The 16,861-nt window shown below is 33.5% G+C and overlaps 1 protein-coding gene across 1 annotated transcript; it reads right to left on the bottom strand.

Moving 5' to 3' along the window:
- Positions 1-1,047: 1,047 nt before the first annotated feature.
- LOC114728626 (acyltransferase-like protein At3g26840, chloroplastic) lies at positions 1,048-9,954 on the bottom strand. The gene is made up of 14 exons (XM_028915547.1): positions 9,582-9,954; positions 5,721-5,772; positions 5,543-5,598; positions 5,255-5,413; positions 4,742-4,846; positions 4,381-4,487; positions 3,938-4,059; positions 3,329-3,437; positions 3,082-3,212; positions 2,390-2,759; positions 2,072-2,185; positions 1,677-1,762; positions 1,444-1,553; positions 1,048-1,351 (listed from the first exon to the last, which is right to left on the bottom strand). Exons 1-14 carry the CDS (start codon positions 9,952-9,954, stop codon positions 1,161-1,163), a joined length of 2,085 nt encoding a protein of 694 aa, XP_028771380.1. The 3' UTR covers positions 1,048-1,160.
- Between the last annotated feature and the right edge of the window lie 6,907 nt (positions 9,955-16,861).

Here is a 16,861-nt window from a genome sequence, read left to right as displayed (position 1 = left end):
GCTTGTAGCATCAAAGTTTCAATGTAACGTTTGTTACTTAATTATTATTTTTTTTAGCAAAGTTTGTTACTTAATTATTTATTCTATTCATTTGACATACTCCCACTTGTCATATTTTTGGCCTATTTTTTTTATCTTTTTATTTATTATAATAACATATTTAAAAACAAAAATATATTTCTAACTTATTTATTATTTTAGAATTAACACAACTTTTAGTTCTTTAAATTTATTTTCATTTTAGTTTTAATCTCTCAAATTTTAAAACGTAGGTTTTGATCCCTTAAGTATTATTTCATTTAAAATATTAGTCCCTATAATTCAATAAAAACCTAAATCATTTTATCTTTTAAGGAACCAAAAACTATAATTTGAAATTTGATGAATCAAAACTAATGAGAACAAATTTAAGAGACCAAAAATTATAATAATCATATTACTTTTTACTAATTTTAACTAATTACTCATTGTTCACAAGTTAGTTATTTAAAATTTATAATAAAAATACAAGATATTAATATTTTTGACATTGGTGCTGGATTCTCCCGGATTTGTCCGTGTACTTTCAGTCGATGGATGGGTTGGGCCACTGGGCCAGACTTGTGTTGCGCTGCGTTGCCCTTGCCGCCTAAAGCAAAGCATTTCCAATACCCCGAGACAAATCCCCCCCCCCCCCAGGGTTTTGAGGATAAAAATACTTGTTTTTAACTTTACTGAGAGCACCTTTTAAAGAAAGATGATAAGATGTCTTCTTTAATTTATGCAAGATATCCTCAATATCATTTAACATAATAAAATAAATGTCAAGAAAAAAGTGATCGTACAGCAAAGCGGCTTAAAGAACATACATGTGAAAAAACATTTTCAAATGAAGCGGCCACCACCAAATCAGCCAAAAAAAGAGAACTCAAAAGACTATGAAAAAGGTTGGAGTCTCCTATCATTAAACTATCAGAGGAAAAGAGAATATCATAACAAGAGCTCCTCCAAAATAAAGTCGTATAAATGATGAACAAAAGATAGTTTATATATAGATATCATCATATATTTTTGGTAACACGTAGCTATCCCATCATTATATTATTATTAACTGCGTCTAACCCATTTGGGATGGTAAGTTGGGGTCCACTCATATGAACTAATTAAGTTACACGGAACAATCAAATTTCAAAAGTTGGAATATCGTGTGTGAATCCATGCGTGGCTTGGTATAGAAGCCGAGGTATCAAACATCTGTAAGGATCGCTCTCCCTTTTCTCCTTCAGATAAGCGATGCATTTCTCAACCTCAGACTTCACTTCCACGTACACCTTATGTGCCTTGTCTCTGTCTCTCAGTTCCTTCTCCCTCCCTTTCGAACAATACATATTAACTTTCAATTCAATATACAATTCTGGATATTGAGTTAAAATAATCGAACTTGACTATTAGGATTGTTTGTACCTCGGGTTTCAATTGGTTTTCCAAAGTAAAAGTAGAATCGGCCTGGAAATTTGGGCAGTATTCCTGGAAGATGAATTGGTTGATTTGCCACTTCACCTTCAGCATCGCCTCTAGAAAAGATACAGTAGCTTTTGTAAGCAACTGAAGAAGGAAAAATGACAGAGAGGTAATTATTGAAGTTTGGTTCTTTGGTTTAGAAAAACGACTGGCGCAACTTAATTATTAGGACATACCTCAACATCACAGCCTCCTTTGCTAAACTTTCTATTTCAGCCCCAAAGTAAGGAATCTTGATCAAGTCATCATAATCAATAACAACCTGGAAGCAAAGTGATATATACCTGTTCACGCTACAGCTAATGAATCCAAAAAATTAAAGCAATGGATCATAGTTAAGTTAGATAGGCCACACGAAGATTGAAAAATAATCTTTATATCTTCAGGTAGTCCCATCGTGACATAAATACAGACTTAAATGTACGTGATGATGCTTTTACACCTCATTAAAAGTTTAAAACCATATTGATGAGTCACACAAGTAGTTAAGGACTCCTGCACTAGTAAATTCTTTTTCATTAACATTGAAGAAGAGCTATAAGGATCGCTTTTTTGAAACATATATATATACCTGACCAAAGTCATCCTCTCCAACAGTGCCAAAAGGCACAATCTTGGCTCCAAATCTGGCCGCCATCCTAACAAACTCTGCTTGTTCAGGCCAGAATAATTTGTATTCCTCACCCTGGAAATTATTTAAGAGCTGGAGATTACTCATTATACTGACATATATCAAATGCCTATACAATTAATCCATTAAAAGAATTTCCCACTAAGACAAAGGATGTGAAAATGGATAAACTTTTTCTGCAAGTTTCACCAGCTCCCCTTGAATTTGTGAACCACAAGCTTGTGATAGCAATACAAGTCACATCCCATTGGCAATTACCTTCCGATGTAGAGCCTCGCGCATCCCTCCTGGAAAAAGCAGGACATGAGCCTTGGAAGAGAAAAGCTTATAGAAATTACTCGCAGCCACAGGAACAGCACCCATAAGCCTGTACGAGTCGTATAAAGATAATTCAGGCAATTTTCCGTTTTTTGGTTTCTCAAAAAACGATGGATGTGCCACTCCTCGTACTAAGATTTTTTTCTCAGAAGCAATCTTGGTCACCAGAGGGATTACATCCAATGTTAATAGCATGTGATATCCAACTAGCAGGACAGGCCCTTCCCAAGGGATTCCATCAAGGCCTCTAACAATCGTTCCATCCTCCAAAGTTGACAACATTACAGAACTTGTTAGGCTGTTGAACAATCTGGAAACAAGATAAATGTAACTTAATAAAACTTCCTAACTAATGACAATGAACCAAACTATTCTCACTAATAGCTCTTACTAAGGGTAATTAATATAGTTTATAGGAAATAACTAATGTAAACTAATCATGTAATAATATATATTGTGATTAGGTGCTTAAAATAAGGACATGAGGAAATATATTAAATATTTATACAGATGTGGTTTATCAGTCAACTTATTCAACAAATAATACCCTTACCACCACTGGTCTTCTTTCAACTTCATTTGGCAAGACGCCCAAGCAATTTGCAAATGTTTCCAATTAACACATTATTTACCTGAATGTTTCCATTATTTTTTGAAGTTCATCAGGTGACGGTGGTATAAAATCTGAAACATAATCACGATACTTGCCACGACGGTAGAAACAAGTGCTTTTGATGATCGTCAATAAGTCAACGCTGTCGTCCTGTTACCAGTGAACGAAGAAAACCATATTAGCATTCCTTCTAAGAGTTCCAACTTAGATTATTCTATCTTTCCCATCAAAAGGTCATAACAAAGCTCAGGAGGAGAGAACCATACCAAGAAAAGGAAATGACCGCTGTCATCAAACTTACGAAGCTCACATTTTGGTAGTAAACGGTATAGCTTTTCACCTTCTTGCTTACTAGGCAGTAACTGATCCTTTCCACTAAAATGACAAATACCAAAACTCAGCCTAACATGTCAGAGAGAAAAGTAAAGTTTAAAAGGATAACTAGTCAATTATAATATGCATGCACGACACAGATGGGATTAATTTACCAGTAAAAGTAAATATCAGACACTGTTATAGAGAGTATGATACAAAGAGATCGGAGGGTTACGGCCAGTTTCATCACAGTCTGCTCTGATTACAAATTCCAGTTTCCCCGCATATATAGATTTCAAATTCTACCGTTTAAAATCGTATTTCTAAGCTGCAACGTTGGAGAGTAACTGGAATAGGCCTCAGAAAATTGTCAAAATATGATTCTTGCAGTTGACAGAATATTCCCCCATTGCAACATGTTTCCTTTGAGCAATTTGGTCAAATTTTGTTGCAGGAAACCATATGTTAACTAAGTTTGTGTGTGTATGTATAGAGAGAGAGAATGACATGATTCCATACTCTGACTTGTATAAAGATGGACGATGGTAGGGAGAATGGACCTGCTAAGCATCAAAATCTGAGCTTTGATGGAATGAAGGCGCGAATTAGCATACGTGGAAGAGGACTTAAGCATCTGTAATTTCCACAGAAGTGTTTCTCTTGGCAATATCTCAGCAAAAACCTAAGAGTTCAATAAACGAGTAATTGTTAATACTATAAGTAACTGAATGGAAAATTCAAATCTGGCATGTACACAGCAAAGGCAACTAACTCCGAACATGTCCTCCACCAATCCAGTATATTTACTAATAGAAATTACTTGTACAAGGAGGGAAAAAATATATCATCAAATTTTAAATTTAGACTCCAGCGTGTGCTTAAACTAATGTCATTAAACTAGTACAAAATACACGTAAAAAACATCTCACGCAAGTATACGCAACAGTGACTAACAGGGATGTGATTGTTTTAAGAATAAATACAAGAATTGTATATATCTTACAGGGAGGGAAGATGACAAAATACTAAGATCCCCCAATAACTCTCTAGCTGTATTTTGCAGGGGAAGTCCCTTCACCATATAATCCAACACCATCCTCGAAGGATCATCTGCAGTAAAAAAGACACCTTATGTGGTTCTTGATCTACGATTAAAGTGTCTGTCCTAAAAATCAGTACAGTGCTTGGTGATATATATTGAGGAACTCATCAACCATGAGGTCCTTATGTCCTTGATGGGAAAGAAAATCAAAATATACAAGAGCTTTTAGAGGGGAAAAGTGGGGCAACTCGCATGTAATATAGATCTTGAGCTTAAAATAAAAAAATGAAATATCAAAACTTGTAGAAATGGGACAACAAACCTGCCATCAAACTAAGAAAATAAGGCACGCCGGGAGAGAATTGGCGAGGCATAGCTTCCAATAATGGTGTTATACGTTGCAATTGTGACCTATTGTATGAAGTAGCTGCACCAATGTGTGATGATGATGATGAGCAATAGTAAAGTTCTTTGTGCACATGTTAAGTTGCCCAGAAATCAACTGAAAAAAATCTCTGATCTGCTAAATCCGATACCTTTAATTCCAGCACTTATGAATAATCTGACTAGCCACTTATGAATATAATCCAGAACCACTTAATCATAGGCGGCTTTCCATAATTAGTTGGTAATTGCCAAAATTTATTGATTGGTGTACCCATACAACAGCATACTAGTAATGGATTATACGTCATGAATACTCAAGAGCCCACAATTACTTCAGGCCTCACTTTATTAGTATGATCATGCTTGTGAATGTGATGCCGAGATGTCCTATTTAAACAAGCCATAATCGGCGAAACCATAAATGCCATCGACGATGCTTAAAAGTTACCTGGGTTAGCCAAAATTAGCACAAGATCAATATCAGGGTTGTGTGCTGCAACAGCCAATGCAAGGCACGCTCCTAAAGAATCTCCGATAATATATATGGGTCTGTTTGGATAGCTTTGATTCTCGGACCTAATAGTTCTCTCAACCATCTTCACGAGTTCTGCAATATTTAGAGCAACATATTATGCTGATGAAAGACAACATACTATGAGCTTCACAGCAAAATATAACTGTTATTAGTTAGCATGCAAAGCTAAATGATGTAATGTGAAAGAGAAAAAGAGGATACCTGTAAATGGCGTTCGATCCTTAACTGGAATATGCAGGCACCACATATCGAAAATCCTTCATTCAAGCCAAAAAAGAGAATTTCTTATATTTCAGCCAATCAATTCAGAACAACATCAAGCCAGTAGAAACTCGCGGGCTGCAAATTACATCTTGTGAATCGATAAGTGGATACGTACTTTCCCAGTTTTTGATGATGTAAAATAAGCCCAAGTCCCACGCCATCAATCCCTGTAAAATTTAGGATATAGTTTAGTTATAAGGAGTTTCTTGGAGGGGTCATATTTCACGAGTAATATAGTTATGCTCGTTGACGCCATAAAACATGTAGAGTAGAAACTATTCATTCTTTTAACGTCGAGCAAAATAGAGGAGATAAACTCTGGTCGCGTCCTGCGTTGTGGGCGATACGGATGACAAAACAACCGGAGAGCTTAGCTGATGAATCTAAAGTATAGACATTATGGCTTATTGGTTTTGCGAAGAACTCCGTTGTTGAAAAATAAAGTTCGAAAACGTTTATACTAACTCTTAGGATATATATAAGAACTAGTTAACTAATTTAAATAGATTAAAAAAATAAATTAAATTAGTTATTTTTAATAAATACGTATTGTCTTTTTTAAAATATTATTGCTAATCAAATGTATTGGTTAAAGTTATCATTACTAGAAGGACTACCTTAAAAAAATATATAAATATAAGATATAAAATAAATTGAGGTATTATATTTAGGATCAACATAAAAGTCAAACAAGATCTTATATTAAAGATCAGAGATATTACGTGCTTAAAAAAATTATGGCAATTAAATCTATAAAAAGTGGTTGCATATTGAAATTTTACAATTATGCCTGAAATAAAGCAAAATTCTTGACAAAGGCGTGATACGAAAATTAAAGATAAATTGTTAAGCGTCCAACACAATTCAAACTTTGATTTACTATATCTTGTGAGAACTAAACCCAATCTCCATTAGTTGAGAGATTAAATCTCTGAAGGACAGATATTTTACAATATTATATAGTTTTTTTTTTTTTTGCCAGCTATAATATTATATAGTTTAAACAAACCCAATTGTGGCCTTAAACAAAAACAAATCCAACGCATTATTTTTTTAAATAAATCCATAATTCCATGAGTATTATAAAATTCAATACATTTTGTATGGCAACCGTAAAAGAATGGGGTGATATAAAATAAGAGTAAAGAACTAAAATTAAGGTATAAAAAAGGTCTAAAATTTAAACTCCTTGATACAACTCAATTCAGAGTAAAACAGTACCCCTCCGGTCCTAAATATAAGACCCACTTTGTAGTGTATATTATACACTACAAAGTGAGTCTTATATTTAGGACCAGAGGAAAAATATCTTTTGTTTTGTTATTATAAGCTTAATACATTTTATTATTACAAACAAAAAACTGCTATATGTGCTTATGGAAGTAATAGATGATAGCGAATATATTATTAGCAAAGTTACTAATAGGGGTGAGCAAATAGCCCATAACCCGCTAGCCCGCCCATAACCCAATAATTTTTTGCCCATTAAAGCCCGCCCAATTAGCCCAAATAGAAGATAATAAACGGGCTGATTTAAATGGGCGGGCAGCCCATTAAACGGGACGGGCTATGGGCAGAGCTTCGGGCTGCCCATACCCGCCCATTTAAGTTTTATTTTTTAAAAAAAATATTTTTATTCATTGCAATTAGTCAATTAGGTCAGCTGCGTTGAGCACTTGAGCCTTTCAATCTTTCGACTTTCATTATCCGTTTCTTCTTGACTTTCTTCATAGTTCATTCCAGTTTCCATTTCGGCGAGACGGCGACGGCATTTCTCAATCTTTCGACTGAACGACTCTCTCAGTGTCACTCACTTGCTCTGCCGACTGCCGCTCCACGCCTCCACGGCTCCACCGCCCTTGCTCTGTCACTCTGTCACTGTGTTTGCGACTCTGTGTGACTGCGTCTCTGCCATTCAACTTCGAGCCAATTGCCCAGCTTGCTTCGAGCTCCAGCGATTTATGGACTTTAATCAATTCGTCTGCGAGAGAGTGAGGCTGTGATTTTGGCTTTGAGATTTCGGATTTGCCGCTTTGCCCAGCTCTGTTTGTACTGCGTCTTGCTGTCTTCGGATTTGCCGCTTTGCCCAGCTCTGTTTCAGAGTTTGAGTCTTTGAGACAAAGGTCGCTATAGCTGGTGGCGTCCTTCGATCTGTTGAAGATTGAAGCAAAGGTCACTGTTGCTGGTGCCTGGTAGCTCACTGACACTCTGACTTCGGCTTCGACTTCTCCTTCACGGCAGCTTCTCGGTAGCTTCGGTTAAACACTTAAACTTTGTTTTTGACTTCTCTTGTTCTTTCATTTTGGACTTTCGGTAGCTTGCTGGTCAGTGGTCACTATCTCACTAAAGAATTATAGATGCTTCTGTTTAAAACATATGTCTATTAGCCTAAAAGCAACATATTGAGATTTCTCTTTGCATTTCCATTTCATAGCATGGCAACTGGTAGGACAGAGATTAACTTAGGAATGAATGAATGGGCCGACTAAAAGCAACTTATTGAGATTTCTCTTTGCATTTCCATTTCATAGATAGGCTCTCCGGCTAACCAATATGGCATACAAATCTTGGTCTTATTTGCCGTCTTAAGTTGGCAATGCCTGAATATACTTTCAGTATTAGACGTACAATTGAAGTTGTTAACTAAACAGTAATATGTTTGAAATACTAGCTTTATCTTTGTTTTCTACATAAACATGATTGTAGTTGTCTTGGTTATTTCTCATTGTCATTGTGATTGATTTGGAATATAGAAGAAATGAGCAACTCAAGTGAAGTTATGTGATTGAATATAATTAGTATTATGTGATGTTATTTTATATTTGATTTGTTATTTGGTATGAAAAATTTATTAATAGCTTCATAAGATTACACTATGCTGAAAAAATTGTAAAAAAAAAGTAAAAAAATAAATGGGTTACCCATAACCCGGTCAGCCCAAACGGGCTGCCCCACAACCCATTTAATACGGGCTCAAACGGGCTACTACCGGGTTATGGGCTAGCCCATACCCGTTTATTCATAAATGGGCGGGCTATGGGCTAACCCTTGGGTTAGCCCAGCCCGCCCATTGCTCAGCCCTAGTTACTAATGAGCGAATAATTAAACAAAAATATTAGCAAAGTTACTAATAAAAAATTAAACAAAAATATATGAAAAGTACAAATTAAAGAAGGGAGAACTCTGTGGCCCAAAAAAGGGAAAAAACTTTTTAAACGGCACTACAACGTTTGACGAGATTTATTTGTTATTGTACAAAACAAAAACTAAATGGGAAAATGACAAAAAAAATATGAAAATTGTGAAATTTCAATTCAAGTACCTAGTACTTCAAAATTCTAAGGGAGGAAGTGATGCTTGATCTGGTATTTTACAAATATAATTAAATAACTAAAATGTATTTATTTTAAAAAAATTTATTAACAAGTTGTGAATTGACAATAACAAGTGTTGAATAGTAAATAACAAAAAATTTACTAGTAATGACAAGTCTAAAACAAAGACATTTTAATTATTTAACTACATTTACAAAATACTAGATGATGTACCACTTCCTCCTCTGAAATTTTGAAATATTATCCTATTAGGTGCCTGAATTAGGATTTCACAATTTCTGAGTTCCTTTTTTTTTTTGTCTTTTTCCCAAACTAAATTTCCCCAAATTATAATTATAAATAATAAAATTAGTTGTAAATGGGTTTTGTAATCAAAAGTAAATAGCAAATGGATCCAAGTGGAAGAAACTGAGCATGCTTCTGCATTCGAAGATCGCCGACGGTATATGACGGCGAGTTAATGGAACTTAATAACAGTGATGTTATCTTTGATTCAGGGTTCAATTGTCGCCTCACGGCATATCATCTTGCCATGCAAATCGAGACTGGATACTTCATTTGAGAATCTGTTGTTTCTTATGAGTTTTTCTTCTTCTTGTTCTGACTGCCATTGAAAAAATATTGAATTGGAAACGACTGACCTGGCAAGTAGAGCAAGAGAGGAGAATTGTTGAGCCGCGAACCACCGTGCAACGGCGAAAACCACCGTGGCGGTCCACCGTCCGATTTAATCAGCTCCTTTGACTGTTCGATGTAATCCTTCCAGCCACTCTTACGTGTCTTCCCTTTCTCTTTCCGTTCATTCTCTTCCTTCTCCAACCTCCGTTTCTCGGTCGACCGCATCGCCGGAACATTGCCCACTGACACCGCTAATCGCTGACTTGTGCTCCTGACCCGATTATAATTGCTTTTCGCAGGCATTGACGTCGGCTGACGGCGGAGCACCGGGGAAGAGCTGCAGGGAAAACGGCAACCTTCGGAGGATGAGAGTAACTGAGACATGGCATACGACATGATGAGAAGTTGAGGAACCAAGCACCAAATGAGAATTCAAAGACTAACCCGTCTGGTTCAACCACATTGCATTGCATTGCAGGTGTATAATGATAATCCTTGTTACGTTACCATAAATGACTTGTTTGGTTAGATTTAATAATAGTAAAAAAGATTGCACATTTTTTAGTAATATCTATTCACAAAGAAGACCCTATGAATGCTCATTGCAGGCTTGCAATTTTTTATGAAATGTCTATTCTGTCCTCAATAACTTATATGAAAAGACAATATTTGCCCTTCAAAAACAAATCTCATTTATCCACGGGACGGAATCCCTCACTACAAGTTGTAACTTCGCCTGATGAGATGTCCTCCTCATCGATGATTGTTCCTTGCACTCTAGATTGGATGAGTCTCTGCACTTCTGGATTGGATATCATTCCCATCAAAGCATCTCTACCAAGAGAGTGTATTTTGTGAATTCAGCAGTGTTTAATGGAACCTACCTTCTAAATCAAGAATCTAAACCCTGCTCCATAAATCAAGCAAAATTATGATTGAATTCCTATAGGTGAATATGATCAGCAGTCTGTAAATTTGGATTAAAAAAACAATGTCATACAAAAATGTAAACTTTCTGCAAATATATTTTTTCTCAAGTCCTGTGGGATAGGTATTATATTCCAGGAACTAATCATATTTAAATCGATTCAATCCAATAGTTTTCTTCAAAATTTACTCATTTATTTAATAATCATTAGAATAACGAAACCTTCAATCGTGGCGTGCCACATCGGTATTACAAAATAGCTTTGATGGTGGAACAAGACCTAGAAGAGAAACGTAAGCGCCGTGGTTTAAAGAGGAGGAGGATGATGTGAATGAGCATAATAAGGATACAATAGTCTTTCCGTTATATATTAATTTTAAATAATTATTAAATTAACTTACTGTACCTCTCTTTAAAGAGCATGCCGAATGCTGTTCTTGTAATTCATATTGCATTGTATTCCCATTACATTGCACCGCATCTCACCTCATGATATAATGGGGTTGAACCAAACGGGTCCTAAGTGTATTGCATTTGGATGATTGAGAAATAATCGAAATCTGAAAGTAAAAGCTGGGACGTCAAAGTCCTGATATTACGTCAATGTGACCCGTTTTTAATACAAGAATAATTAATTTGAGTATATTAAAAAAATTAGTTAAGTTAATTATTTATAATAAATAGATGTTGTCTTTCTTAAAATACTTTTACTAATCATAGGTATTAGTTAGAACTACTATTTGATGAAATCTTTAATATGTGCCACTACTGAAAAACTACCTCTAAAAAAAGATAAATATGAGATATAAAGTGGATTGGAATATTAAATTTAGGACCAAACTAGAAATTTTTATCCCGTGCGATGCACATATTAGCATATTTGATTAGATTTAAAATTCTAATAAATTGCATGATCTACTGTAGCTCAAGATTTACTTTTTATAGGAGTATAATTTTTTATTTATTCAAATAGAACTTGAATGAGAGATGCTGAATTTATGAGGAATAGATGAAAATTTAAAATTATTTATTTATTTCTCTATTTAAGCCTCCAATTCACACGCTCTTTAACTATGATACTCTATATTTAATACAATATATTCAAATCTCAGTCAAGATATTATTCAAATTCAAAATTAATTAATAATTTTTTTCATTTGAGCCTCCAATTGAAATATCATTTATTTATAATGTATACTATTTAATTTAATATATTCAAATTTCAATCAATAGATTATTTAAATCTCATTAATTGAATATATTCATATCTAATAATATCATATCCGACTCATTTTCAAACGAATCATGTATTACAAGTTTTTAAGAATATAGTTGATTGATAGTTGATTATTGATTGATTGAATGTCAGACTAACTCTTACGGTAATGACAAAAAAAGCAGTATTATTTAGACATATTGGCCCGGGATTCTCCCGGATTTTTGGCTTGAACATATTTTATTACAAAACTATTTGCGATATATAATAGCAGATTGACCTTAGAATGTACATTCTGCAAAATTTATGAACTATATTTTACAAAAGTCATGTGTATTTCCAGTCCAGTGTGTCTCTGGGCATCCAGTGCTCATCTTTGGAAATCTCATCAAGTTAGTGTCTCAGGCATAGTGCTGAACTCGGGAAATTACAAGTAATATAAATATATATTATTTTAAGTCTTGTTATTTGCAAACCCCCCTCCCAACCCTAAAACTAATTTTTCGCGTTTCAAAATCATTTTTATATAGGAGTAAGTAATAACTGGCCCTAAATCAATAAATTCTAATCCAAAATTGAGGGACGTGTTTTTGGTTCATTAATAAATCAGTTCGGCACGAGCTAAGCATGCATTTGTAGGACGATGGTTAGAACTCGGTGTAGAATAGGAGGGGACAGCGTTAAATGGGAGCTTTTGCCCTAAATCACGCTACCACCGCCCACCATTATTATCATTATTACTACCTCTGGTTCAAATTATAAGAATTAGTTGACTAATTTGATAAGATGAAAAAATTAAATTGAGTTAGTTATTTGTCTTAAATAGATGTTGTCTTTTTTAAAATATCCTCGTTAATCAAGTGTATTGGTTAGAACTATAATTGTTAGAATGACTACTTTAGAAAAAAAAAGTATAAATATGACTATATGAGGGACAAAGTGGATTAGGGTCTTATATTTAAGACTAAAATAAAAATCAAACAAGATCTTATATTAAGAACCGGAGATAGTATTATTATTATTATTGCTGTGCTTCAAAGGCACGTAGAGATACTCCATCCGGTTCAAAATATAAACTAAACTTTATCCATTTATGTTTATAAAAAAACTAGTTAAAATCAGTTTAAAACAATAAATATGTAGGTCATGTATTTTTCTTTCCAGATATGCCCTTATCAATGAAGAGAATAAATAAAAGATATAATAAATGAATCAAAAAGAAAAAAATATATATGGGGATAAAATTGAAAAAAACTCATTAAATGTTTAAAGAAGAGTGAATGTTATTTTATTAAAAAAACCAAATTCATCTAACAAAGTTTAGCTTATATCTTGAACCAGAGGGATCATCTAGGGATATTTGAAACTTTGAATTATATTATTTAAACGATTTTACATTATATGAAGTTGTCTTGAATTTGCTTTTAAATATGAAGATTTTCCAAAATAAGCACTGAAAAAAGTCACGTAGAGAGATACGCCAACTAAGGCCATTAAATAGAAAGTTCGCTGTATCCAAGTGACACGTGACAGAATAATACTACCTCCGGTCCTAATTATAAGAACCACTTGACTAATTTGAGAAGATTAAAGAAATAAGTTGAATTAGTTATTTGTCCTAAATAGGTGTTGTCTTTCCTAAAATATCTTTACTAATTAAGTGTATTGACTAGAACTATCATTGTTAGAAGGGCTACTTTGAAAAAAAAGTATAAATATGAGAGACAAAGTAGATTGGGGTCTTATATTTAGGATCAAAATAAAAGTCAAATAAAATCTTATATTAAGGACCGGAGGTAGTAGAAGGCAGTTTTTAGACATATTATAATACTAGTTCCTTCTATTAAGAGTAAAATTTTTCATTTTTTCCAGCCATCCGTATGACTGTATCTATATCATGATAAGAAACTGCATTGCTTTCTCATCCCCTGTATATTATTTTAATATCGAGTGAGTCACTATAAGAATCAACTTCTTGAGATTTAAACTAAGAGAAAATCACTAACAGGTCTCGCAGAAGGCAATTTATTACTCTGAAATCCCACGAAATGTCAAAATCACTAACAGGTCCCAAGGGACCTCAGAGTAATATTTTCGTTTTGTAAAATGACATTACTGCCCCTCATATTCCAGATTCACATTTGCTCTGTCATTACGATTTACAACATCAGCAGCGACTATTAACAACCTAATGAGAGGGCGTTAACAACCCTAGCAGTATCCGTTAACAACTTACTTTATAGAATTATATAACATCTACATAAGAGTAAATTATAACCAAATAATATAATATAACAACTTTAACACTAAAATGGGAAGCTTTTTGATATCATTAAGAATTTTAACTAGATCCAATAGGATTATAGTAATATTTTAATGCGAATATCCATTTACAATCTCAACAGCGATTATTAACAACCGAATGAGAGGGCATTAACAACCTAAGCAGTAGCCGTTAACAACTTACTTTATAGAATTATATAACCTCTGCATAAGAGTAAATTATAACCAAATAGTATAATACAACAACTTTAACACTAAAATGGGAAGCTTTTTGATATCATTAAAAATTTTAACTAAATCCAATAGGATTATAGTAATATTTTAATGCGAAGATCTATTTACAATCTCAATAGCGACTATTAACAACCGAATGAGAAGGCATTAACAACCTAAGCAGTATCCATTAACAACTTACTTTATAGGATTATATAACCTCCGCGTAAGAGTAAATTATAACCAAATAGTATAATACAACAACTTTAACACTAAAATGGGAAGCTTTTTGATATCATTAAGAATTTTAACCAAACCCAATAGGATTATAGCAACATTTTAATGCGAAAATCCATTTACAACCTCAACAGTAAGTATTAATAACCTAAGGAGAATTGTTAACAACCTTAACAGTGTCTGTTAACAACTAACTTTATCGGATAATATAACTTCTAACTATAACTAACTAAACTATAACTAAATAGTGTTAAAGTTAATCTTATATAGTTGTTAGAGGTTATATTATCATATAAAGTCAATTGTTAATAGATACTGCCTAGATTGTCAACAGCTCTCTTTGGGTTATTAATACTCACCATTGAGGCTGTAAATGGATCTTTGCATTAAAATGTTGCTATAATCCTATTGGGTTTAGTTAAAATTCTTAATGATATCAAAAAGCTTCCCATTTTAGTATTAAAGTTGTTGTATTATACTATTTGGTTATAATTTACTCTTATGCGGATGTTATATATTCTATAAAGTAAGTTGTTAACTGATACTGCTTAGGTTGTTAATGCCTTCTCATTCGGTTGTTAATAGTCACTGTTGAGGTTGTAAATGGATCTTCGCATTAAAATATTACTATAATCCTATTGGATCTAGTTAAAATTCTTAATGATATCAAAAAGCTTCCCATTTTAGTGTTAAAGTTGTTGTATTATATTATTTGGTTATAATTTACTCTTATGTAGAGGTTATATAATTCTATAAAGTAAGTTGTTAATGGATACTGCTAGGGTTGTTAACGCCCTCTCATTAGGTTGTTAATAGTCGCTGCTGAGGTTGTAAATCGTAATGACAGAGCAAATGTGAATCTGGAATATGAGGGGCAGTAATGTCATTTTACAAAACGAAAATATTACTCTGAGGTCCTTTGGGACTTGTCAGTGATTTTGACATTTCGTGGGACCTCAGAGTAATAAATTGCCTCTGTGGGATCTGTTAGTGATTTTTCCTTAAACTAATATATAGCAATTGATAATGGGATCATATGCACACGTTAGACATGACTGGGTTATGAGATCAGAACCAAAATTCAGCCTAAAAATAAATAATTGACTTGACTTTGTTTCCACTCATGAGCGACGAAATTCAATACTCCTCCGGTCCTTAATATAAGATCCATTTAACTAATTTGATTAGATTAAAGAAGTTAGGTAAGTTAGTTAATTATAAGAAAAGTGACACATTTTTTCTAAAATACTACAATCATCTTTCTTAATACCCCCTCTCCTCCTTCTACTTGATTATGGTTGAGGGAGTATCCATAGGGGTAATTTAGAGAAAATTAATAAATATGAGAAATGGGTCTTATATTTAGAACGAAAACCAACTTAAGAATTGGGTCCTATATTAAGGACCGGAAGAGTATTAATTAGCCAACTGAGCGGGTTTTGCCTCTAATAAAAATTCAAACTTTTTAATTTATAGCACATCTTTTCCTTCATTAAATTCAGGTTTAGCTTGGTTCACCAAACAAAGATATGAGAAAATTTTAAAAAAATATTTGGCATCTGCTTCAATAAAAAATTTAGGTGTCAAAAAGTGGCTGAGCAAGTCTAAGAGGGTGGTGGTTATTAATGCTAAATCAATAACTAGCCCTAAATGAATTCTAATCCAAAATTTCAAATCTCTTATATCCACCCACTAACATTAGTTTTAAGCCCAAAAAAAAAAAAACCGATAAACGGTTTAAATAAAATCTGCGGCCTTCACAGGTTTGCTTGTTGACACGAATGCCAACATGTTAGTTGAGGACGTCTTCTTGGTTCATTAATGAAATCAGGTCAACATGATAAAGCTATCTAACCACCTTGTATCCGTACTTAAATGACTAAAGACAGACAAACACACGCACAAACGCATAAAAATAGAACGGCGTGTCAATTGAAAAGTTGCTAAATAAGACGATAAGGAGGGACTGATGAGAAGGAATTGACATAAAAATAAAATGATGAGCCAAGGACATAGAAAGCACATATTACAATTAAACACCTCTTGAGGTGTCTGAGAAGTTATAAAAGTACTTCTTAAAAAATATTTTTTTATATATTTATTTCGTATGTTGTAAAATTATTTTTAAAATTATAATTTCATTTTTATTCAAATACCCTTTAACTATCTTTCATCAGTGTTCAATCATATTAAATAGAACGTGTCGCCGTTGTTTGTAGTCACTCTCGGCTTTGTTATCGTCCCATATATAATGCAATTATTACCAACCGATCCAAAAAAAAAATTAAAAACGAACCGTCCAAAGAACACTGAAAGTCCACAATATCCTTGTCATAAGACCCAAGTCAAAAATAAAAAAAATCTAAATATGATAGTCCTAATTAATATGAGTTTTCAATTGAAGGTTAAACGAAGCGACAAAAACT

The sequence above is a fragment of the Neltuma alba genome, unplaced genomic scaffold (genome assembly GCF_004799145.2).
Source record: "Neltuma alba isolate B1F8T4 unplaced genomic scaffold, ASM479914v2 tig00012563_pilon, whole genome shotgun sequence".
Classification (NCBI taxonomy): Eukaryota; Viridiplantae; Streptophyta; class Magnoliopsida; order Fabales; family Fabaceae; genus Neltuma; species Neltuma alba.
This window is presented reverse-complemented; position numbering and strand designations above follow the sequence as displayed.

Bases quoted from the DNA above. Each gene is read 5' to 3' on its own strand.
- LOC114728626 (XM_028915547.1), bottom strand. From the start codon at position 9,954: ATGTCGTATGCCATGTCTCAGTTACTCTCATCCTCCGAAGGTTGCCGT. The intron at 4,847-5,254 runs GTAACTTTTAAG...ACATTGGTGCAG, and splicing joins GCTAATTTTGGCTAACCCAG to CTACTTCATACAATAGGTCA. The intron at 1,763-2,071 runs GTATATATATAT...CTTTGCTTCCAG, and splicing joins GAGAGGATGACTTTGGTCAG to GTTGTTATTGATTATGATGA.